Source organism: Lemur catta, chromosome 1 (assembly GCF_020740605.2).
Source record: "Lemur catta isolate mLemCat1 chromosome 1, mLemCat1.pri, whole genome shotgun sequence".
In the NCBI taxonomy this organism is placed as follows: domain Eukaryota; kingdom Metazoa; phylum Chordata; class Mammalia; order Primates; family Lemuridae; genus Lemur; species Lemur catta.
In genome coordinates, this window is record NC_059128.1 from 11,970,972 (window position 1) to 11,996,739 (window position 25,768).

At 39.1% G+C, this 25,768-nt stretch overlaps 1 protein-coding gene across 2 annotated transcripts in view; it reads left to right on the forward strand.

The window, feature by feature from the left end:
• The first annotated feature begins 6,367 nt into the window (after nt 1-6,367).
• The window catches only part of PPP4R3A (protein phosphatase 4 regulatory subunit 3A), a 42,626-nt gene continuing 23,225 nt past the window's right edge, over nt 6,368-25,768 (forward strand). For both annotated transcript variants that reach the window (XM_045561963.1, XM_045561964.1), the window contains exons 1-3: nt 6,368-7,370; nt 19,495-19,550; nt 23,288-23,386. In XM_045561963.1, the coding sequence (XP_045417919.1) occupies nt 7,229-7,370; nt 19,495-19,550; nt 23,288-23,386 (297 nt within the window). In that variant the 5' untranslated portion in view covers nt 6,368-7,228. The remainder of the gene's footprint in view (nt 7,371-19,494; nt 19,551-23,287; nt 23,387-25,768) is intronic.

Sequence of the window (25,768 nt, forward strand, 5' to 3'; positions counted from 1 at the left end):
ATTTCATCATGAATGTGCCTTCTTTTTTCTCTAAATCCCTGTCATGGGCTGGGCACTGTGGTTGGCCTTTCAATCTGGAAACTCATGTCCTTTAATTCTGAGAAATCTTTTTGAGTCATGTAATTAATAAGTTTCTTCATTTCATTATTTCCTTTCTGTTTTTAACTCCTACATCTGACTCTGCTCTGCCTAGGAAGCTCCTCTAATTTTCTTATTGTTTTCCTCCGATGTACATCATTTTGCTGTACTCTCAGGAGATATTCTCAACTTTGATTTCCTATCATCTACTGAATTTTTCATTGTTATCATATTATACTTTTAATGTCCAAGACCCCTCTTTCATTCTCTGAATATGCCTTTCTTAAAGCATCCCATTTTTGTTTCATGGGTGCCACATCTTCTATCTCTTGGGATATTGATAGGTATTTAGAAATTTTCTTTTCTAAGAATAGTCTTTGTTTCTTCCAAATTACTTTTCCTGTTTATTTGTTGCTTTGGCATCTGTCTTCCATGCTAAGGGCTTTCTCAACTGTCTGGTGATCCTTGCCTGTCTATTCATGGTAAAGAATGAGGCACTAAATACCCATTTGGAAACTTTTTGAATGGACTGGATTTATCAACTGTGGATGCGCTGTAGAATGATCTGGCTCGACCATTTTGTTGAGAAATGCAATGATTTAGCATCTCTAAAACTTTTTTCCTTTATGATCAGATTTTTCAGAAAAGAGCCTGCCAACTGTCTGCTTAGGAAGAGGCCTTCAATCAGGGGTCCTAAGATTCAATCAGCACCTCGCCCATGCTCAGCCCTGCCAGATGCTCCCAGAGTGGGAGCTCTTGTTTCCCAGGACTCGCTCATAGCCCTGCCACTGAATTCCCCACAAGGAGCACTGATGAACTCTCAAGAAAGCTGAATCCAGACAGTGCCCCGACTATGACTGTCTTTGTGTGCTCAGGCTGCTGCCACAAAACGCTATGCACCGGATTATGTAAGTAACATTTATTGCTCACAGTTCTGGAGGCTAGAAAGTACAAGATCAAGATGCTGTCATCTTTTTTTTTAAATCTGGTTTTCAGTGTGGATTTTTTTTCCCTGAGGTGGGCTCTCATTATATTTCCCAGGCTGGTCTCAAACTCCTTGGCTCGAGCAATCTTCCCACCTCAGCCTTCTGTGTAGCGGGGGCTACAGAGGCATGTACCATCACGCCCCACTGGTCACTTTTTCACTGTGTCCTCACATGGCTGAGAAGACAGAGGAAGCAAATTCTCTCATCTCTTCTCATAAGGCCACAAATCCCATCATGAAGGCTCCACCCTCACAACCTAATTATCTCCCGAGTCCCCATCTCCAAAAACTATCAGTTTAGGGATTAGGGTTTCAACATATGGAATCTGGGAGAGACAAACATTCAGTCCATAGAAATGACTGAGTATTTTTCTAATAGTGGCACTGATCTTATTTTTACACAGCTAAATTTGTGTTTATTCAGTTTTTCAAATCTAAATACCATATTGTTTAGAAATTCATATATTGAAGGTAACACTAAAAAGAAAAGCAAAGGCATAAGTGATTCTCCTGAGGGAAGATGGAGGGGTAAGATGACACAGGGTACTTCTAAGATAGTGGTAAAGATCTACTTTCAATGGTGATTCACAGTTGTTCATTGTATTATTATACAATAAACTGTACAATATGTTTATATATTTTTGTGGATGTATGATACATTTCATAACTTAAAATAGACTTTAGATTCACCTCATAGACTTATCTCTTGTACTTTGGATGTCAAGAAATTTAGGGTTAAAAAGAACAAAATGTGGCCAGGCGTGGTGGCTTACACTTGTCATCCCAGCACTTTGGGAGGCCGAGATGAGAGGATCCTTTGAGACTAGGAGTTTGAGACTAGCCTGGGCAACAAAGCAAGACCCCATATCTAAAAAAAATTTATTTAATTATCCAGGTGTGGTGGCATGCACTTGTAGTCCTAGCTCTTTGGAGGCACTTGGGAGGCTGAGGCAGGAGGACTGCTTGAGCCCAGGAGTTGGGGGTTACAGTGATCACGCCACTGGAACTTTGGTACTGCAAATAATCCAGAACAGAAGGAGTTAACTGCAACGCACCTAGAGGAAGAGGCAAATGATTGCTTCACATTCCTTTAATTAACAGGGATTTCATATTTTTTATTTTGTATATTATGCAATTTCTGCCAAATTTTCTCCTGTGATCCCTTTCCCATATTCTGTCATGTGACTAGAAACCTTAGTCACCTATGACTCCCCACCTCAATGTTCAGTTAGTGTCCAGCTCTTAGTTGTACATCTACAATAGCTCTTGCAGCAACTCCTCTCTTTCCAAAACTCTGCCGCAGTGCTGGTGCAGGCCCTCTTGAGAATCTCTAACTAGCTAGTACATGACCTCCAAGTGGGTCTCTCCAGACTCCAATCTGTCTTTAATATTGCCACCAGAATTCACCTTCCAAAGTGCAGTGTTTTTTGTTGTGGTAAAATACATTTAACATAAAATTTACCATAGCAATCATTTTGGTATGCATAGTGCCCTTTATTTTTATTTTTTACAAATAAAATAACAGAGTGAGATGGTGTCTCACTCTGTCACCCAGGCTGGAGTTCAGTAGAAGAATCAGGCATGTAAATAAATGAAGAGTGTTCAGGTGATAGTGCAAGTATTGAAAGGGCATGGATATGCTACAAAAGAAGGAATGACTAAGGCTGTCTGGGATAGGAGCTGTCAGGGAAATTGTGGCAGAGCAGGTGATGCCTATGCAAGATTTTAAAGAAAATAGGATGGCTGAGAAAGTGGTACACACCTCTAATCCCAGCTACTGGGGAGGCTGAGGTGGAAGGATCACTTGAAGCCAAGAGTTTGAGACTAGCCTGGGCAACATAGTGAGACCCCATCACAGAAGAAAAAAAGTTTTTATAAAAATAAACAAAACAAGATGGAAAGGACTTTCTAGACAGAGCCACAAGGATTGGAGAAACAAAATAAAAACTACCTAGGGAACTAAAAGAAGGCAACATCCCTGTTTTATAAAATTAAAGAGGCAAGTCATAGATCATGAAGGGAGGTGTTAAGTATTTTGGCCTTTGTCCTATAAGTAAAATGAGAATCTGTTGAAGAGTTTCTAGCATAAACTGAATATCACTGTACACAAGGATATATATTTTAAAAATACATAATTCTGACAGCAGGGCATTCCCTGGATTGAAGGGGAAGCATTTAAATAAATAATTACCCAAATATTTAAGCCACTTACTCTTTCCTTTTAACATATATTATTAATAAAATAATGACTTCTATCTATCTTGCCTATATTCTTATTTACGGAAGCACATATAAAAATGACTCTTTCTTTCTTTCTTTTTTTTTTTTTTTTGAGACAGGGTCTTGCTCTGTTGCCCAGACTATAGAGTGTATTAGCATGATCACTGCAACTTCCAACTCCCAGGCTCCAGTGATCCTCCTGGCTCAGCTTTCTGAGTAGGTAGGACTACAGGTGTATGTCACCATGCCCAGATAATTTTTTTATTTTTTGTAGAGATGGGGTTTCACAATGTTGCCCACGCTGGTCTTGAACTCCTGGCCTCAAGCAATCCTCTAGGGCCTGTCTCCCCAAATAGCTGGAATTATAGGAGCCCATACAGTACATCTGTAATCTGACTGTACAGTACATCTGACTGTAACATAAAATTTTTATCCTTCTTTCATTTAACAAATAATTCCTGCTGTTTAATTTACCTTAGAAGTACGATTTTTCTACAAATTATTTCATGTTTGGTTTGGGGATCAATTAAGTATTAACATGTGAATAAATTTAATGATGTCTGTCTTGTTGCATCAAAAATTGACAAAATTGGGTCAGACTGGTCTTCATAAGCACTTTTTTTTTTTGAGTTGCCAGCAAATGAGGCTGGCAGAATCCCATCTTGAAGTACCAGCATCCTGCCTCTGAGCAGAAATACAGAGCTTTTAAAGGTTCTGATTAATCCCATAATCCCATCTTTGGCTAAGACAATCTCATGGCCTCTGCCCAGACTCATCCCATCTTTAGCTAAGATGATCTCGTGACCTCCGCCTGGGCAATTCCCCTGAGTCATCTCCTGTGGCACAAAGAACAAAGTACACTCTTCTGTCCCTCCCGACCACAAGCCTGAGGCAGGGATGTAGGTTTTAGTTCTCAAAAAGGACGAAGGGGTTTTGATTTACCCTTTTTCAGGCCATTCTCTCTGTTCCATATCCCCCACTGTCATTTTACCTGTCCATATCTATAGGAGCAGGAAAGACGTAGTCATCCAGCTATTGCCTGCTGAACTGGGATGGTGATGTAGACGGAAGGTACAGATTATCGGGTGAAAAGGGCATAAGCAATTACTACAACTGTGAGGACTGACATGTGAAACAGACTCTCACCTTGCACACAATGTCCAATACAGGGCCGGGTTAGAAAAGAAACATGGGACCTCTGAGCGCAGAGCTATTAGTTGTACCCTGTAGGTGATCCGAGAGACCAGCTTCTGCAAATTCAGAAATCATGTACAGAAATACTTGTACCAAATGAGGTTTAGGATAACACACCGAGCAGTAAGACAGATCAACAGAAGCAGCGACAGACGGCCTGGGGAAATCCTCACTAAGGAGTTGTCAAGCTTTGGCATGAGGGACCCAAGGTTTCACTTCTGACAATTTTAACGAGATGTGAGTTGTTAGAGGCACTTCATAGGGTCCCTTTCCCTTCTCTGCTTCCAAGTGGGGAAGGGACCCAACAAAAGGCCTGGCATCTGGACACTTTCCAAATTCATTGCCTTTTCCTCAATTCAGTTTGGGATGCAGAGAGTTGTGTCTACTTCAGGGAGACAGAGATGGGAGTTCCCCAAAGCTAAAACAGGCTCCAGCAGCTGCTGGGGCCCTTCCTTGCTCTCTCACCAGGAAAAGAAGTTGCTCCTACCTGTGAAGACCTGCGGCTTTGACCTGGGGCTGCTCCCTGCCTCTTCTAGCAGTCGTGGGGGACCATTCCACTGGGGTGCTGATGGGCCAACCCAGGGGTGCCAAATTCTGTTACCTATCGGTAGTTGTCCCTGAGGCTGCATCAAAAGAACGAGAAGTGGTTTGAGGAGACAGAAAGAGTTTATTAAGTTTATTAATTTGCCAGCAAATGAGGACACTGGCAGACTCCTGTCTTAAAGTACCAGCGTCCTCTGCAAGCACTTCTTTATATATTTGAAGCTGTGGGGGAGGAAGGTCTCAACTTCTAATTTTAAAACTGAAAGTACCAGATCCCAGGAAAGCTCTCAGCCCTGGTCATGCTATTAACCTCTTTCTGAATAGGTGGGTGTACCACAAACTACACTGCATGTTTGATACAATGAATCCGAATACAGATCAGACATTATCCATGAAAATTTAGCATCCTAATAGAGATTTGGTCTAGGGGTAAAAGACACATCGCAATGTGAAGACATGGTACAGAAAACAAGGAATGTAAAATAATCTCATAATAATTTTATACTAATAAAGTATTTTGAAAATACTTTGATAATTATTAAAATCATTAGTTCCTTCGTACTTCTTAAAAAGTAGTTACTATGAAATTTAAAATTACCTACGTGGCTCACACTGTATTTCTAGTGGACAGAACTGATCTAGACAGCCAGGACAATAGTAAAAGCCCCCAAAATGGTGGCTACTCTTTGCATGATAGTGATGAGAATGTTACTTCTTTGTGAAGATTAACAGTGCTTAACATCAAGTAAGTGTTCAAAACACGGTATTATCTAAGGTTGAGAATTACTCATCCTAATTATACAGTATCACCTTTGTTTCTGTAAACCCCTCGAGTTCTTTTTGCAACAAGGAGGGCTGGAAAATAACAGTTCTGATAAAGGATAAAGGAATGGAGCACTTGGGGCTCAGCTGGATTGTAAGGTGAAGTTTTAGAATTGTCACTTGGGACTCAGTCCCAGGCCCAGAAGACGAAAAGTGTCCCAAGTTTCCACACTCGCCACACCAGTCGCTAATCTCGATGCCCAAATCTGGGACCTTTCCCAGAAGCCCTTCAATTTCATCCCAAAGGAGAACCGCCTGAAGTCCAAAAAAGTCCGGGTAGGTCGCGAGTGCCTAGTCCAACCCCAAAGGCAGCCCGGAGGCCACTCTCGGAGGAGGCGAGCCGTGTACAGAGCCCCAGGCCCAAGTTGCGCGGCGCCCGCAGGGCAAGGGCAGCGCGGCGCTGCGGCGGGCGGAGGCCCGAGGCGGACTCCACGCCCCTTTCGCATCTCGGAGCCGGGCTGATGACGAACATAGGACGCGACGGACGCACACGCCGCCCCGCGCTCGCACGACGGTACGCGCAGGGAAGCGCGAGGGAGCCTCGGGCTGTCACGGCCCGACTAGCGTCCCGCCTCCTCCGCTCCCTGCGCTCCCGCCACCTCGACAACTCGGCACCCTCCTCCCGCCTCCGTCCGAAGCCTCCGCCGCAGTGAGGCTCCCGGCCTCGCTCCTGTCTCTTTAAATGGTGGGGCCAATGGGCCGCCCCTGCAGCTGTTGCCTGGGTGGCCCCGCGCGCCGGTTTTGAGGGGCGAACCAAGATGGCGGCGGCTTTGGCTCCGTGAGGAAGACGGAAGAGGCGGCGGCGGCGGCGGCAGAGGGAAAGCGGCTTCCAGTAGCCGACGGTGCTCTGGCGGCCTAGGGCCTTCAGAGTCTCCCGGGCAGGGGTAGCACTTGCCGCAGGAGCAGGCGCCCGCGGGCTTTGGACGTTTGAAACGGGGAGCGGAACAGAGCCCGCGGTGGCAGGGCCAGGTACAAGGAAGGAAAACATGGCGGCGGCGGCGGCGGCCTGAGGAGGCGGTGGAGGCGCGGGAAGCGGTTTCGCGGAGATCATGGCGGAGGCGGGAGCAAGACAGTGACCGAGACCTCGAGTTCCTTGCGCGGCGGGCCAGGAGGCTACGAGGCGCTGCGCGCCGCCCGCGGGGCTGCCGGGCTGCCGGGCCTGGACAATAGCGCCGAGGAATCGGAGGCGAGGAGAGGCGGCGGCCCAGAGCTCCGGCCCGGCAGCGGGCCATGCAGGCGGCCGCGCGGCCCCGAGGAGGCCAGCGGCGGCAGTAAGCCGGTTAGCCCTCCCCTTGCAGGCGCCCTCCCGCCTCGGCTCCCGCCTCCCCCGGACCCCGCTCCTGGGCGTCTCCGGCGGGGCCCCCGCCCAGGCCCCTGGGCGGCACGATGACCGACACCCGGCGCCGGGTGAAGGTTTACACGCTCAACGAGGACCGGCAGTGGGACGACCGGGGCACCGGGCATGTGTCGTCCGGCTACGTGGAGCGACTGAAGGGCATGTCCCTGCTTGTCAGGGCCGAGAGCGACGGTAAGTGAAGCCCCTCGCGGCGGGACCTCCGCGGCCCTGGGCCACTTCCCTGGTTCTTTGGGGGCAGTGGCTCTAGCTCCACGAGAACGGGTGGGGCGCCTGGGGCTGGGGCGGCAGCCGCGTCGGGGGAAGGCGGGCCACAGGTACCCCACTCCCCCAGGAGCTACACCGAGAGAGCTCGAAAATGTTTCCTTTCTCCGAGTGCCTGGTGGCATTTTGGGTACGGGTAGGGGCCCAGCAGGTTTGAGCTTTGCCGCCCAGGAGTGTGGAGAGGTCGGAGACCTGAGATCAGGAGTCCGGAGTGTGCTGTTCTTTTGCACTAGAGTGACCTTGAGAAAGGCACTGATTAATCCGATCTCCTGCCTTTAGTTCACTCATCTGTAAAGCAGGCATGAAACTGCTAGAGCTAAGAAAGTTCCTGGCTGTTTGACGTTTTTAAAGACCATATTGCTGTGCTTTTTTTCCTTTTTCTTTTTAAACATTTTTGCTACATCTTTCGGATCCTGTTGCAGGTTGGCAATACTGGTTCATGGATCTGGCAACTCTACATTCGGCAGAGAAAATGCTTCTTTGCCTTGCGAAGAGATTTTTTTGTTCACCAGTGTTGCTTGTCTTTTTTTCGTAGTAATGCAGAATTTTGTTTGTACATTTCACTGTATAAACGTCCTGCAAATTTGGAATCAATTTATGCGAGCTTTTTTGGTTTATGTAAATGGATGTTCATAAATTTGGTTAACAGGTGGGGAGAAGTTAACAGATGTTTTTAAAACCTTTTGAATCTGCCTGTGCTTCACGTGTTTTGAAGCAGCTCTCAAGGTTCAAAGACCAAGTTGTTTGACAATGTGTTTCACATTTTAAAAAGACTCTGTAGAGATTGCCACTTTCCTCAATGACATTCTGTGAATTTCACTTCCCTTGAAAATGTTAACAGTAAGGTAAAACTATTTTCAAATTGTTTCTTCTGAATGTGAAAAGAGTTATCTCCCACCTGTCTTGTTACATTAGTCTATAATTTTACAGTAGCTAACTATGTGAGCTTATGATGATTGTTGTGGTCCTGTATCTGAATTATTACAAACTCATTTCAGGGAATTTTCTTCAATTGGACTCTACCCAGTACTCCAATTCCCTGAAAAACAAGACTCACGTATCTGTAATTGAATACTCTAAGAATATTGATGTTCAATTTGAATTGAAAAATGGTAATTTAGAGTATATTGCCCACGGATTATCTTCATAAGGCTCCCCAAAATATCTTAAGATTGGAGAGAAATTACTTCCTTTTGAGGGGGCGTTTTAAAAGTTTTTAATATACTGGGTATATTTTTCTGAGACTGAGTTGTTATTTGCCTTTTAAAATACAAGTAGAATGTCAAGTGTTAGTGTGCTTTTATGTGTGACTAACACATAATAACCGTCGTCTACCTCTGCATCTTTTGCCGTTTGGAAAACTTTACATAGTGAGTTGGAAAGTGTGGGCTTTTAGGTTCACTTAGCTTCTTTTGAGATTGAAAGCATGTGTAGATTTGTAATCAAATCTTTGAAATCTGTGTTAAGAATAATACATGTAACCTTCACATCATGTGTTTTATTTGATTCATTATACAAAATCCTTTGTATAAAATTTTTTAACCATTAATGCTTAATGTCCTGCTATCACAGGATGATTGGTACTCTCCTAACATGGTAATATAAAAATCTCTTTTTTACTATTTATAATTTATGATTTGGAAATAGCCCCTTACCTCCATTCCTCCATTTGGAAGATTGGGGGCTGTGCCGTAAAGCAGGTTGAATGATTAAAACAAAGTGACTTTAATTTTTATCCAGCAGGGGAAGGCTGCTGCACTAAATTACTGATGTGCCCTACTGATGTGCCATAGTAAGTTTAAGTTGTAAGGAAAACTGAATCCAAGGATGGACTTAGAAAAATTCTCGGATATTTGTGAAATATTGTTGTAAATAATATTTAGTTTGATGATTAACATTTTTTCTAACAGGAACTCCAAATAGGAATTATAGTCAAAATTTATTGAGTGCCTACTATGTGCCAGAGATTCTTTAAGCAATTTACTTGTATTGATTTACTTAATTCTCACTACAGTCATCTGATGTATAGTATTATTAGCCATATTTTACAGATAGGGAAACTGAGTCTCGGAGACTATGTAATTTAAGATCACACAGATTAAGAAGCAGTGTTCAAGCTGGGTGTGGTGGTCTGGGTTTGAGTGAGAAAACTAGTCTGTGGCTTGAAATTGGTATTATCATTAATTGTGTACATTATATTTTCAACGTCCATATTGTCTACTTCTATCTGCTTCTTTATTCTTATCCTGAAGATTTATTTCAAAGAAAATAAAAATGATTTTTAGCCTACATATACTCAGTATTGTAGTTTATCTCCAAGGTAGCCATGAAAGTGTTTGTGTTGACTGATAGTTTGGGCCACCCATTATTGTGTGCTTGTCCCTTTCTCCATTATAGGATAATTGAGAATTTTCTTAGTATTATGATGAGCAAACTGGAAAGTATTTCCAATTTTCCATAAAGTGAGTCATTTATCCAATAGAAACTTAAAATTGAGTTTTTCTGTGCTTGGGGTGGACCTAGTCATTGCGTTTAAATGTTTCTTATTTTTCCTAAAACCTTTCAAATCAAAGGGATTGACTGTATAAATGTTAACTTACTCATAGCTTTTTCCCCAAGATTCTTTAGATTTTCCAGATTATTTGTTTAAAACAAGATAAATACTTGATTCTTAACACTTTTGAAATATTTTATAGTCTGTAAAATTAATAAGCTTTTGTAATGTGTTAATTATCCACTTTAGAAATAGGCTGTTTCCCAGTTCAGCTAATTTAGTGAGAAGCTGCCCAGTGCTGGGTAGGGTGATAGCTTTTGAATACCTGTCGTATCTTTTTTTTAATAGGTTCTCTAAGAAAGGTTGACTGACTTGTCCAAAGCCACTCATCTATTGGGATGGTATGAGCTGGGATTCAAAATTAGGCTCTTGTTTCAAGCTAAGAGCATTGTCTACTATACATACTGCTTAGTGATTACAAATTGGGAATAAAAAAACGTTTATAGTTTCAGCATAGGTATAGAAAGGCTAGGTAGTTGTAAAATTTACGTTTGAGGAAGGGAGGCTGTCTCAACTGTAGACTCAGTTCCTGTTGGAGGAGCTTTAAGGCTTATCTGAAAATAAGGAAGACAATTTGTTTTCTCTTCGACCTGAAAAACTGCTAGTTTTGAAGGAAGGCAATTTCTAAGTGCAAGTACTGTGACCTTCATGTTACAGGGCAGATCTGTCTGGGTAACTGCTGTAGCGTTTCCCTTTCGAAAGTTAGTGATTTGGCAAATCAGCGGCCCACCCTGCTTTAGAGGAGAGGGGTGTCCCACCAAGCTACTGAGGCCATTTCCTAGATTGCATCTTATTCAGTAGGTTCCTGTTGGCAGAATATGTTGTAGGAACACATCCTTTTCTTTAATGAAGATAGATTACCTCATTTCTCCAAGGTTCTGTGGTGGCCATGTACCTGCAAAGTTCCATCTTCCAATGCAGATTATTTAGTCTTGTTTTTTCTTTCAGCTTACACTGTACCTGTTAACTTGTTGAAGTAAGTGTAAGTTGCTTTGTGTTCAAGTCATTCTACTTCTTTTCACCATTATGTCTTTACTACCTCTACCAGCCAGTTTTAGAATTGATAAAGAAATGTAAAGAAGTTGGAATCTCCACACACTGAAGGGTATCTTTGGACATAAAATCATATCCATGCTCTTCATTCTGGATTACTTGCCAAGCATCGAGAATAGTATACTTATGTTTGGTTTTTATCTTAAATTTTATAAAGTAAAATTCGGTTACATTTCAATATAGTTTTATCTATTATCTGACTTGCCTATTTCAGAGTTAAGCAGGTTAAATTCTAACTGTTACTCGAGGCATGAAGAAAATGAGACATGGAGAAATGGCTTGATCAAAGTAGCACAGCGGCTAGTGGTAAAACTGGAATCCTGTGCTTCTGCCCCTGTAGAACTCGTTATTGTAGGTGGATCTGCCTCTACCCCTACTGTAATTAGGAAAGGAGATCAGAATACTTTGGGCAAAAAAGCTTTTTTGGAGGGGGGGGCGCTACTGTGGTGAGAGAAATGAACAGATAGCATCAGCACTTTTTTTTGTAGCTATTGTACGTCAGTAAGTAGTATAGAATCTTGCGTATGGTAAGCATTCCAGATGTATATTGAGCTACCAAAAAGAGATCAGTATCAGTACAAGGGGAAATACTTCACTTTGAAAAGTTTATTTAAACAGTTTTTCTTGTATACACCAGCTTTGTAGAAAATTAATAGGCCAAACCCTTATTCAGCTGTTGCATGTGATAACTTATGAAAGTTTGAGGGCTATCACTACACTGGATACAGCTGATGGGGTTTGAATGTAGTGGATGCTTAACCCAGGTGTGCTGCCTTTTAGTATAATGCTACCAATTCTTTTTCCTGAGCCTTTATTTTAGTTTTTAAATGCCATTGTGTAATCAGACATTTAAAAAATTTTCCAGAAATTCAGGAAGGATGCACTTGGAGCACATACCTGTTGTAGGTTTAAAGCATACATTTTTAAAGCATAGTCTCCCACCCAGATGAGATTTTGGCCTCCATTAACTCATTTTTGATGTGCTTTCTTCCTACTATTGAAGCAGAGTACCTAAGTCCCTGCCCTTAGCTTTGGGTTTTGGTAAGAACACTGTCCTAGAGAAGCTCAGAGGTTGAGCTGCTTACTTAGAAATGGCAGAGCTGGAGCCATTCATTCTGAAATCCTTCAGTATTTACCCATGTCAGGACTAAAGCCAGGACCAAAGTTTCTTAACTCTCAAACACTCCCTTATAGTTCCCATACTGTCTGAATCTGATTGGTTGACATTGACTATACAACCATAAAAGCATTATAGGAGTTCTCTATACTCTCTCATTTCTGCAGTGAAAAGAACTGAGATCTTCTAAAGAAGTGAATTTTCCAGCTGAATAAAGTTGTGTACCAGAAGTTTTAAAAGTCAGTAGTTTTCATGTGATGTTTACTAAAAATGTACTAGAATGCCTTTCCTAAACAGTATAATTAACCTGTGTTGGTTAACCTTTCACTTGCTATGTGTTTATGGATCATCATTACCAATACTCATTTTCCTACTGTATAGAAGTACAGCAATGCCAATGAAATGGTAGCATGTTGATGCCTTAAAAAACCAACCGTTGAGTGCTGGTTAGGCATTAGATACTGGGATAGGCACTGTAATAAAAATTCTTGGTTAATACTCATGACATGGCAACCCTGAGGTATTATTAATATTTTTCCTAACTATATGTCTTGGTGTATTGATTCTTTGAATAGTTTAGGGGTTTTTTTTATTCCTGCACCCGGCAAGAAATCTAGACTTTTTTATGTGAAATCTTTCCATTTTAAAATATTTGCTGTAGGCACTGGTTTGAGTTCTCTATACCACACTCTGCATCACCAGCTACCTTCACCCTCGTCCCCAGTCCCTAGAGGTGCTTTGGTTTGGTTTGGTGGGGATTAGCAAGGAGATACAAGAAAAGCCTTCACGTTTCATTTTATGGGAAGAACCAAGATGTCATGAAGCAGGTAGGGAACATTTTTAATGACCTAATTATTTATACTCATAATTGTACTATTGTCACTTTTTCTTGCAATTTGGTATATGATAGTTTCTGCCTGCAGTTGTCTTGGTGATATTCTGAGTGGCATTTCCCCTCCTGTACCACTGTTCCCCTATTTCCTGAATGTACAGACCTCTGTTATTAGTATTATTTGGGGTATCTGTGTGTCAGGATACACAGATCTATCTCATTTAAAAATAGCATAGTATTCCACTGCATTATTTAATTCACACAGTACCCTGCTGGTGACTTAGAGCAGCATTTCTCAGACACTTTTTTCCTTAGGCTACCTTTATACTCTTAAACTGGGGGTCCCCAAAAGCTTTTGTTCATTGGAGTTGTATCTATCAATATTTGCCATATTAGAAATTAAAACTGAGACTTTAAAAAACATTTATTTCACTGTAAAATGTTTTAACCTGCAGTAATAACAAAATAACATTTTTAAGAAAAATAACTTTTCTAAAACAAAAGAATTTAGTGAGAAGAGTGTCATTTTTATATATTTTTATGAATCTCTTTAGTATCTGGCTTAATTTTTAAAAACCAAGATTTTCATCTGCTTCTGCATTCAGTCTTTTGCAATTTCAGTGTGGACTCTGTGAGAGAATGGCGGAAAAAGCAAATAACCTGTTAGTGTCATTATGAAAATAGTTTTGACTTCCCAGACCTCTTGGTGTCCCCAGATCACACATTGAGAACACCTGGTATAGATTGTTTCTGAAGGTTTTTGCCATTACAGACACTGGTAATGTAATCTTTATTCATGTACCTTAGCACCTATGTGAAGTTGTAGGACAATTTCCTAGAAGAATTGTTGGATCAAAGCATAGTATGTGTTTAAAAGTTTGGTAGGTAAAGATAAATGGCCCTCTAAAAAGGTTGTGGTAATTTTCAGTCTTGGCAGTAGTAAATGAGTATTAGGGACCTCCTCCCCCCTTTTTTTGAGGAAGTACATATACAAATATCAATTAGTAGACTTATCAGAACTTCTTTGGAATACTGACTCTGACAAGCGTTTGCTGTGCAGAAGTACTCTTTAGTTTACCTTTGCTGAGGATTGTTGGGTTTGTAGGTGGTCTGAAATGATCCATTTCACAATGACAAATTTAATTACATGTACTGTCATTCCTCTTAGCTTGATCACTTTCTCTTGATTTTTCTTCATCTCTATATTTCCTTCGTAATATTTCAGGTTGAAGTAGGGAGGCCTTTCTCAAGTCTTGATATTGGAGTTTTCTGTATTAGGATTGTCTTTCTCTGGTCTGTGTGACAGAGTGTCTTTCTCAGATTTGAGGAGGGGGTCTCCAGGGGATAAGGGTATCTATTTCATTGGAGAGGATAGATGTGTTTCTCTAGTGAGTCAGAGTGAGAAGGGCTGTCTTGAACATGTGCTTTAGATTATTAAGTTATACTGGATGTACTCACAATCAGAAGCATGAATTACACTTAGTGAGAACCTTCTCTACCTCTCCCTTTATGTTGCTAAAGTCTCCTAAGGATCATCTTCATTTCTTCCCTGTCATCTCTGCTACCATGCTAAATGCTTCCCATCTAAAGTTGAACTCTATATCCTCATCCACACCTACACATTAGTAGGATAGAATTACTGGTCCGGTGCTATAGCTATAGCAACCTATACAAATAAACCTGTTGCAGGGAGGAGTGTGTTAATTCATATTAACACTCAGCTGGATCTTTTTCAGTTGACTGGTGAAGGATTCGTAACTTGGCCCAATAAAAACTAGTAGACAGTGGGGGAGAAACCTTATAGATGGACTAGGGGTAAAACTAGTAATGTGTCTTTTAGTTAGTTATTATCTTACTTAGCTCCCAAATTGATAAGCTGCTTCCCATGTTCCAGCCTATGTAGCCTGCTTTTCTCTTAGGGAATATGGTATCAGGGACCAGAGCTGGATTTTCTAAAATATTAATGGTATCTCAGACCAACGCCACAGGGTATGGCTGAAATGAGTTTCAGGAGAGATACTTCCCCTAACATCCTGAATGACCCAGAGAAAGTTTGCTAACGCCAGAAGCTTCTAGTGTGTTCTTCTTTGGGCCAGGACTTTGGGAGGGGAGCACTTCAAACTTTAAACTTGTGATTTTTTTTTTTTTTTTCCCTTTCTGATTATCCTGACCCTGTAACCCTACTGGGAGTTTTGAAGAAAATACAAAAAGGACTGGTACTTAAAAAATAAAAAATAATTGCTAATAGGAATTAGGTAACTTAGAATGTCATACTACTGAATTGCCGATTTTTTTGTTTTTGCAGCTGCCAAGTCAAGTGTGTGTTTCTTATTTATTTATTTATAGCAGCAAGAATGCTCAGAGAAAGTGTGTTTCTTGAAAGCACAACTTGAAGTGGTGACTTCAATCCCCTGTGCCCATGTGTTGCTCTTAAAGTTAAAAAGAATTGCTTTTTAATGGTAGTATAATACATCAAAAGGGTAAACAAACCTAAGTATTCAACTTGATGAATTTTCACAAAATAATCAGCATATATACGAAGAAACAGAACTCTAGATGCCCACTTCGTGTTACTTCCTAGTCACTCTTCCCCCAGGGATAACTCCTGGCCAAACCAGAGATTAATTTGGTTGCTTTGTGAACTTTGTATAAATGGAATTATGTGGGATATACCTTTGTCTCAGGTGTCTTTCACTCCTGTTTGTAAGATTCATATCTGTTGTTGTGTCCGCTTATGTTTGGTTCATTCATTAACACTGTTATATAATGTTCCATTCTATGAATATTTACACTTTAACATTTTTAATTGCTTTTACATACTATATAATTCACCCATTCGAAGTGTACAATTCATTGTTTTTCAGTATATTCACAGGTTTATGCAACCATCACCACAATCTAATTTTAGAACATTTTGTCCCCTCCAAAAAAATTCATGTGCCCACAAGCAGTCACTATTCATTCACTTCCACTTCTCATCCATCCCTAACCAACTACTAGTCTATCAATATTTTCTCTCTGAATTTACGTATTCTGGACATTTCATATAAGTGCAGTCATACAGTATGTGGTATTTTGTGACTGGCTTCTTTCACTTAGCATAATGTTTTCCAGGTTCATCCATGTTGTAGCATGTATCAGAATTTCATTACTTTGTAAAGCTGAATAGTATTTCATTGTATGGCTATGCCACATGTTATCTATTCATCAGCTGATTGATGAATGTTTGGGTTTCCATTTTTTGCTGTTATGAATAATCATACTATGAACATACATGTACATGTTTTTGCGTGGGTGTGTTTTTATTTCCCTGGGTATGTTACCGAGGAGGTGAGTTGCTGGGTAACTCTACTTTTTGAGGAACTGCAAAACTTTTCCAAAGGGGATGTCTCATGTTCCCACAAGCAATATACGAGGGTTCCAATTTCTCTACATTATTGCCAACACTTGTTATTGTCTGTCTTTGATTATAGATATCCTAGTGCATGTGAAATGGTATGTCATTTGTGGGTTTGATTTGCATTTTCCTAATGACATGATGAGCATCTTTTCATATGCTTATTGGCTGTTTGTATATCTTTTTTGGAGAACTGTCCAAGTCCATTGCCCACTTTTAATTGTGTTTAGTATTGAGCTGTAAGAGTTCTTTATATATTCTGGATGAGTCCTTTATCAGATACATGATTTCCAAATATTTTATCCCATTCTTTGGGTTATCTTTTCACTTGATGGTATTGTTTGCAGCACAAACATCCAAAAGGTTTTCATTTTTATGATGTCCAATTTATCATTTATCAAATGATGTCCAAGTTTTTCTTTTGAGTAGCTTGTACTTTGGAGTAGTTTAGCTTTTAAAGAGGCATTACTCAATTTGGTTCTATGCCACTAGACCTCTTGCATGCTCTGGAATATGATTTTATAAAGTAGTCAGTTCTTTCATTAATTCTGTTTTACTTAGTTTTCTAGTGATGGGTTGTTTTTAAGGGCATGAGTTGTATTTCAAAGTAGGTTTGTTAGAATGTGTTTTCTCATAGAAACTGTTAGCAGCCTCCAGGTGGAGGTTTTTTCAAGTTATTGGTGATCATCAGGAAAGGAATTTCAGGATGCACTATGTAAGCCAAGCAAGGAAAAGATTCTTTTTTCTTTTCTTTTTTAATTGAAAGCAGAAGTCCACTCTAAGGGGAGAGCGGGTGGGCTTAAAGAAAAGGAGTAAGTGGGTTTTGGTCTTTCAAAGTCTAAGTGAGGGGAGGAATATTCAAGGCTAAGGGGTTGGCTTTTACTAATAATTTGCATAGTAATTCCTGGAATTGGGTTCCTTCCCATTTTTATAATTTATGTGGTTGTCTCAGAACTGTTGTGGTGATTTCAAGGGTAGAGAAATTTTAAAATGTAAATGATACTGTAATTAGCTGGTGATACTGTAATTACCTGTGACAAGCTGGTTGAAGCTGGTTCTTGCCTGAGGTTATCAGTGCCCCCCATCCCCCTTAGCTTCTGCTTGAGGGTTGTTTGCTTTAATACGTGCACCCACTCTGCAAGCCCCTGTATCCGGTCTCAGTCCTGTCTCCTAGCCTCTTACTCTAACAAAACCATATTTTAAGTGTAATTATATACCTTGACTAGTAAATTTGATCTATAATGTACCTGACATACTTTATGATTTCAATAGAAAATAATAGAACACAATTTTTGTTCTAGTGGTAAAAACAGTGGAAAACTACAAAGATAGTTCAGGTCTTTTATACTTTTAAGGGACTCTAGGCATTGAGTTCATTCTGTTAACTCACCTGCTGCTTTTTTTTGTTTTGAATGTATCTCTAGCGCAGCTCTTAATAATCACCAGAATAAAACCCCAGTAATTGTGCATAAAGGGAATTGAAGGGGAACTGGAAAATTTGTTTTGATTAATCTGGCAAAAGGTTGGAAGAAGTTAGAAGAGGAAGATGATAAAAACAATTTTCTCTAAAATGTGAGAATGCTTATCTGAACCTCAATAAGCCAAAAATAGTTTTTTAAAAAAAGAAAAGGCTGAAGGAAATGGAATTGAGGGGGCACAGGTGGAAAAAATTATGGAGAATATTTAGTTACTTTAAGTACAGAAAGCATGAGAAACAGATTTTGAGTTCATCAGGTCATCTGTGCTAGACATAGTATGAGGATTCGTGTCAAGTAGGAAGCTGTTCAGGTACACAGAAAGCTCACAAGTTGAGTCATAAAACTGGGTAAATGCTGACCTTTTGCTATATTCAGTATCATTTAGCACTGTTCTGAGCACATAGTAAGTAAATCACTAATATTGGGCAGCATTATAAAACAAACTAATTTTAACATAAAAGCAAACTAAATTTGGAAATAAGAGCACTCTTCACAAACTTCAAGCCGTTATTTGGAATGGGTAAAGCAACTGTTAAGTGTAATGTGAGAAGAAGTGAAAGCTCTATGAGAGACAGCTGCAGAGAAAACTGCTTCTTCTCAAGCATTTTGGGCCAGAATTTGTCTTTAGGTAGTGCTTCCAGGTGTAATGAGTGCTTCCAGGGTTGATGAGAGGGGAGAGGTGTAATTTTAGTCTTTTTAAATTTACTCTTTCTCACAAAGCAGTAATTATTTTCTAAATATCATGAGTCATAGGATACTGCCAGGGAAAAGACAAATGTGCAGATTAGCTTACTATGAGGAATAAAATGATTATTTGAAGATGGAGAAGCATGGCAATTCCTCTATTAAGAAATAGAAATATGAGACTTTCAGAAAGGCAGAATTTGGGGATGTACTTGGATAGTGGCTTATGCTTTATGTTGTCAAACTTTTTAAAATGTTTACTGGTTTATTATAAAGTATACAGATGAACAGCCAGATGAAGAGATGTAGAGCAAGGTATGGGGAGGGGTGCAGAGCTACCCTCCTGACACCTCCACGTGTTCATCTTCAAATCCTGTGGTTCAATGTTTTTTTGTTTTTTATTTTTGAGATGTGTTTTTGTGTGTTGCCCAGGCTGGTCTTGAACTCCTGGTCTCAAGCAATCCTCCTGCTTTGGCCTTAAGAATCTGTGTTCAAACTTTTGCAAATGAATTCTCATTTTATTCTTAGTCTTGAGACATAGCTCAGATTCTATTATAATCCTTATTTGCATATTTCAAAGTATTTCTCTAAGTCACACAGTATATCAAAGATTTAAACCCAGATATCTGGCTTCACACTGTGCTGTTTCACTACTTTGTGCTGCCCATAAATTGTTAGATTTCTATTACTGTCCAGTCTTGACTCTTCAGATTATCATGTCTTGTTAAAAGTAAGCATATATAAAATAATATTTCTTAGGTGATGTTACTGTATTTAAACTTAAATTGCTTTAATATTTTCTTAACTGAAGTTGTATGTGCATCAGATGTTAAAAAAGGAAATGTGTGTGTATGTAAGGGAATATAATTTTGTTGTTTTGCAATAACATAATGGGATGTCTTCTTTTTCTGTTTCCTAGGTTCTCTACTTTTAGAGTCCAAAATAAATCCTAACACTGCATACCAGAAACAACAGGTAAAATATTGAAGATGTGTTTTATCCTTTCATTTGATGATTAAATGGAAATTGACATCTGACTCCTTACAATGAAAAACAGATTACAAGTTGCCCTTCTAACTCTAACATAGGATTTCCTCCAATTTCTATAGTATTTAATACAATAATTATCATTTTTTAAAAAAAGATTTACCGCAAGCTGAGTTTGTGTTCCAGATATTGTAACAACTGAGACCTAAAGTTTCCTTATTTTTACCTACAGAAGTGACCATTGATGTGATAATTAGTGTTGACTAGTACTATCATCAAATGGTATTTATTCAGTACACACAAGATATATGGAGTGTTCTATATAGCCAGTGAAATCAATATCAGTTCTCTCATTGCCCTGAAGATGCAAATACAGAATAATTAATTTAGAAGAAAAAATATTACCAACCTGTTCATAAATAAAGTACTTTGCTTCATCATTGACCATTAAAGTACTACTAGGAGGAGGTTTTATTTTGTCCATTAGATGATGCCTGAAGATCATGACTTGCTTGACAGCACACAGAAAGTAGATAGAGAAGCTGGTATTAACTCTTTGATCAGTGGTGATTTATTTATCCACCAAACATTCATACAACATAAAATATGAAATATTTTTAGCCGGGTGTGGTGGGTCATGCCTGTAATCCCAGCACTTTGAGAGGCCAAGGCAGGAGGATCACTTGAGGCCAGGAGTTCAAGAGACCAGCCTGGGCAATATAGTGAGACCCCTGTCTCTACAAAATAAATTTTAAAAATTAGCCAGGCATGGTGGCAAGTGCCTCTCGTCCTAGCTATTTGAGGGGCTGAGGAAGGAAGAATGCTTTGAGCCCAGGAGTTTGAAGCTACAGTGAGCTATAATGTGACCGCTGCACTCCAGCCTTAGGGTGACAGCAAGACCCTATCTCAGAAATTTTTTTTTCTTGATAGCGTAATTGTCTGTTAAGCACTTTGTTGTATTTGGTGTTCTTAAGAAAACTTTTAGGTTTGATTGAAATAGCTGGAGACTAGAATATTTGGCTTTGATCTTCCATACTTGAATACATTAAATTCATATTTTGAGGTTTTTGTCAGCTGAAGAGTAAAAGCACATCCTGAGAAAAAAGAAAGGGTGAGCCTATTTTGAGAGTAAACAAATTCATCTGTCTCAGGTTATAGGTGGTTGGATGATAAACAAGATGACTTGGTGAAAATTAGGCTGTTCAAGGAATACAAAAGAGCAATTTCTAAAATTTTTCAAACTTGCTAAATTTGTCAAATGGGTAATTAAGAGTATATATATATATGTCTGGCTACACCCAGATTTAAACATCAGCATCCAAATGATCTGGATATACATTGTAGCAGAGCAATTGCTTACAGTTGTGTTAAATTTATTTTGTAACTAATGTAGTATTGGCTTTAGACTTATTCCCATGGCCCTTACTGAGCTAATATTTGTAAATATTTATCAGAATTTTAGGAGCCATCTAATTTGGGCAAGTTGACCCCCCTCCTTCCTCCCCAGATGATGATTATTTTCCTTTAACCTTATTCCCATCACGAACAAATGGTACTTAGATTATCACTAATTTTCCTAACAGTATGTATCGGACCCATTGTAAAGGTAATGAAACCGAGACTCAGTTACTTAATTTTCTAAGCATCACCCACCAAGTAGACAGTGGTATTAGAATTTATACTTTGGCCTCTTTACCTCTTAAATCTTGGTATTTTTAATCTGTACGTTTTTGAGGGAAGGTAACATAAATTTAATTTTGTCTCACATGGAGCCTTATACATAAGTGCTCAATAAATATCTTCTGAACAAATAACCTTGTGAAGTATTTAGACTGCCAGAATTCCTAATTAACTGCACATTCTTCTTCTACCAGTTGTTCTGATTTGGTGAAATACAAGGTACACTAAAAACGAAACCTGACTAATTTGTGTCATATTGATCTTAGAATGTTGATGTGTAAATTATTTTGAGCTTGAATAGCTACTCAGTCACTGTTCGTATTGTCTGCCTAGAATCTGTGATCTCTGGAAGTCCTTGAAGATAGCAAAAACAGGGACTTTGCGCTATTTTCAAAAATTCTGTATAAAAATTATAGATTTGTCCTATTTGTAGTGTTGCATAGTCAAATCAGATTATCAGTTATTTATTTCTTGCTGGTATCACTTTAGTTCAATGAGAGACTACTCATCACTGACAGTTACACACTGACAGTTACACAAATGACTGCACAGAGTTAATAGTTTAGTAGATAATTTTTTTTGTTTTTAGAGGCAGGGTCTTGCTATGTTGCCCAGGCTAGGCTCCAGTGGCTATTTACAGGCACAGTCACAGCACACTACAGTCTCAAACTCCTGGCCTCAAGCCATTCTCCTGCCTCAGCCTCCTGAGTAGCTAGCACTAAAGACCCACAAAGTTGTGCCCAGCTTAGACAGATTTTTAATATGGAACCCATTTGTTTACATTAAGAAGTATCCTTGCTAGTGAAAAGGATTAGAAACTGCCAGAATAGAATGATAGATCCTTTAAGGTACTTTAAAGATAATCTAGTCATGTTTCATTCTTAATACAGGAACCTTTATCATCCTAGTAGATGCTCAGCCAGCCTTTGCATGGCTCCTTTTGGTTACTTATTAGTCAAATTGAATTATTTTTTCTTTATATTATGGTGAAATCCATCTACTTCTGCTCTCCTAACTAATTCTCTTTGAACCAATTTGAACAAAATACTGACTGACAGCCCTTTGGATTTTGCACATAGCTGTTAAACATAACTCTCCCTAGTACCATTCAACGTTTCTTGTATGAGATGATTCATTCATAGACCTCTCTCACTAAGCGGGCCCTTTTTTGAAATGGTTGATTGCTGTAAAACAGTGTATATATTAATATTTATTCACAGCCAGAAAGTTTGAAAGGACATCTTGGACCCTATCAGTATTTTTATTATACCATGCATATTGTACAAATAGACTCTTTGTACTATGAAGAATATAAAAGGTGGTCTCAGTATTGTATGTAGAGTGTCTTGCTGAAATTACATCTTAATAAAAACTGTCAAACTGTTTATTAAACTTAACTGTCGTTTAAAAAAATAAACTTTGCCTGAATAGAAACGAAAGGGTAGGTGTTAGGAGTTTGCTGCTTTTTGAACCATAGTACTTTAGTGAAAGTTAAAAAAAATAGCCTCTGTCCAGTTAAATGCTCACTTACTACAAATTTAGCCAATAATTTCAAGGGCTTCATGGACCTCAGAAGCCCTAGGTAAAAGCACCTGTTGACAATAGAGGGAAGAAAGAAGGTGTTATATTAATCCTATCCTTCAAACATGCCTTAGTTATTATATGCTTTGACTTCCTCTTTTGGTGTTTTAATGAGAGCATAAAATGTAACTCAATGTTCAAGGATAGGATTGGCATAATGTTTCACTTGTTATTTTTTAGTGCATAAGAATTGTGTACTCATTGTGTCATGCTTTTCATATATTGGTTAAACTTACCCTTAAGGAAAACATTGCTTTTATTTTATAGATTGGGCAAAGTATAGTGTAAAAAGGCATTAGTTAAGGCGGGGGGTAGGGGTGGCCACTGGTAATATCAGTACATATTGCAAAAAGTAAAGATGAGTGCTGTTCTCAATTCCTGTTGCTTTGTTCATTTGACTTGTACTTTGAAGGAATTTGTGAAAATGTATGTTAATCATTCAGATTCCTTTTTTATCTCTAAAGGATACTCTGATTGTGTGGTCTGAAGCAGAAAACTATGACTTGGCTCTTAGCTTTCAAGAAAAAGCTGGATGTGATGAAATTTGGGAGAAAATATGTCAGGTAATTTTAAAAATAGAAAATGAACATGTTCTTTTTAAGTATTGTGGTTTTGCCATGCTTTTCAGCTAATGCTCAGGGATTTAAATAAATTTCAAATTGATCTTTTAAATACATTGCTGCCTGTGAAAAGCTTGATTTAAAGGAAGGTATAATTTATTGACACCAAACTATTCAGCCTAGACCTTTGGCAAAGTCAAAAGTTCTATATCAAACTGTTTTCTTTTTCTTTTTTTTTTTATATTCTCCTTTGTTCCTTCTTTTTATTTATTTTTTTCTTCTGCTAACTTTTCTAAGAACAATTGCCTTCTTGAGAACTCCTCTTTCAGTGTTTGCTAGCATCTCAAACTCTTAATAGTCCACAACCAAACATAATCTACTCACCTAGATGTATTCATTCTCCCATTTCCCTCATCTCAGTAAATGCTCTCTGGTTGCTGAAACCAGGAACTTTGGATCATGTTCATCCTTCCCTCATCCTTTATATATCCATTCAGTCCCTCAATAATAATTCACTTATTTTCATCTTCACCACTATCATGGTTTTCTAAGCTACCATTATTTCTTGCCTGGTTTATTGGTTTCATCTTGACTGGTCTTCCTAAATCCACATCACTCTTTGTTCAGTATCCTCTTGTGGCTCTTGAAATAAAACCTACCCTTGGCACTAGTCTTGAGCAGTATGGCTCTTGACTATCCAACTTCACCTTGCCTCCAAGCTTGAATGTTCTTTATTATTCTGGAGTTTCTGTAGTGACTCTGGTACCTTATTCTAGTGACATAATCTCCACAGTCTTGTAAATGTGCATTTTTTAATGTGCTGTAGTAGCTAAAGCTATTGGATCTTATTGTGGACTCAATTTAGGCCAACTTTTTCTGGGAAGATTTCTCCATCTCCACATTTATTTTAGCTGAACAATAATCTTCTGCTGATTTCTTAATTCATTGGTTCTTAAAATGTGGTCCTCAAACCAGCATCATGAGCATGACCTGGGAACTGATAGAAATGCAAATTCTGAGACAACCCAACCCCCACACTAAACCTACTGGATCAGAAACTCTGAGTAGGGTCTAGTAATTAATTATGTTTTAAGAAGTTCTCTAGGTCAAACTTTCTGTAAAGGGCAAGATAGTAAACATTTAAGATTTTTCGGGCCATACAGTCTTAGAGCTATTCAACCCTGCTGTTCTAGTTTGAAAGTAGCCATAGACAACACATAAATGAGTGGGTGTGGCTGTCTTCTAGTAAAACTTATTAACAAAGACAGATGAGGGGACCAAATTTGGCTATAGTTTGTCAGCCTCTGGTTTTGATGATGCATGCTAAAGCCTTAATAGAAGCTACAATGTCCTTGAGGTAACAGTTTTCCTTAACTTATAGAATTTATTTCTGCCATATATTCTACTGAGCTGTGTTTTTCATAAAACGAACTTGCCTGTTAAGCTGTTCTTTCCTTCTTGTAAAACATGAAAAATTTAACATTTATATCTGAATGCCATCTTTCTTTTTACTTTTTCTTTGCTTTCTGTCCTACAGTTTTTTTAGTATATTTTTCTAGGTTTTTATCTTATAGAGTTTTCCCACAGAAAGAGAGATGACATTAATACATTCAGGCTATGCTAAAGGCATCCATTATTCAGACAAATCTTGTTCTTCATCTTTCTGAGTTGAACGGTGCCACCCTGGATATAGTCTTCCTGTAGGCCAATGTTTAACTCAAACCTGGACTCATTTTGTAACTGTTATGCCCATCTTTCCTTTAGTATTGTCTGATTTTTACTTTTCCTTGGTCTTTAATGCCATAAATTTTTTAGTCATCTTCCCTTGAGGCATGGGTAATAGAGCTTGTGTGCTCTTACCTAGGAGTCACTGGCTGTTTTATGTCATTCTTTCCTGGTATTCACCTTCAACCTTTATGAAATCATTTCTCAATCACTCTTTTTGTGGTTCTGTCTGTATTTCTTGATTCTACTCCAGGGAAGTCGTTACATTTTGATCTCTGAGATCTTATATATCTCTGTTTCTTGAATCCTAGTTACCTTTTTCTGATCTAGAAACAGCTAAAATTCCTCTCCTATTTTTCTAGTACCCTCCTTGATAGCAGTTATTATGTCTGAACTTATGTCTGATGGCATTATCATAACAATACGGCTCTCATCCCTTTTCTTTTGATTTACTAATCAAAATCTTACCATTTTTTCTGTAGGTAAAGTCATAGCTTGGATATTAGGGACTTAAAGCTATAAGGAAAAGTTACATAATTAACAACTCTAGAGCCAGTTTGAGACCCTGCCAGGTACAAACTGTGAATGTGCCTTGCCTCCTTTTAGTAGCGCTACGTGAATACACCTTACCGCATATTTCAAGACATATTCCAGGCCATC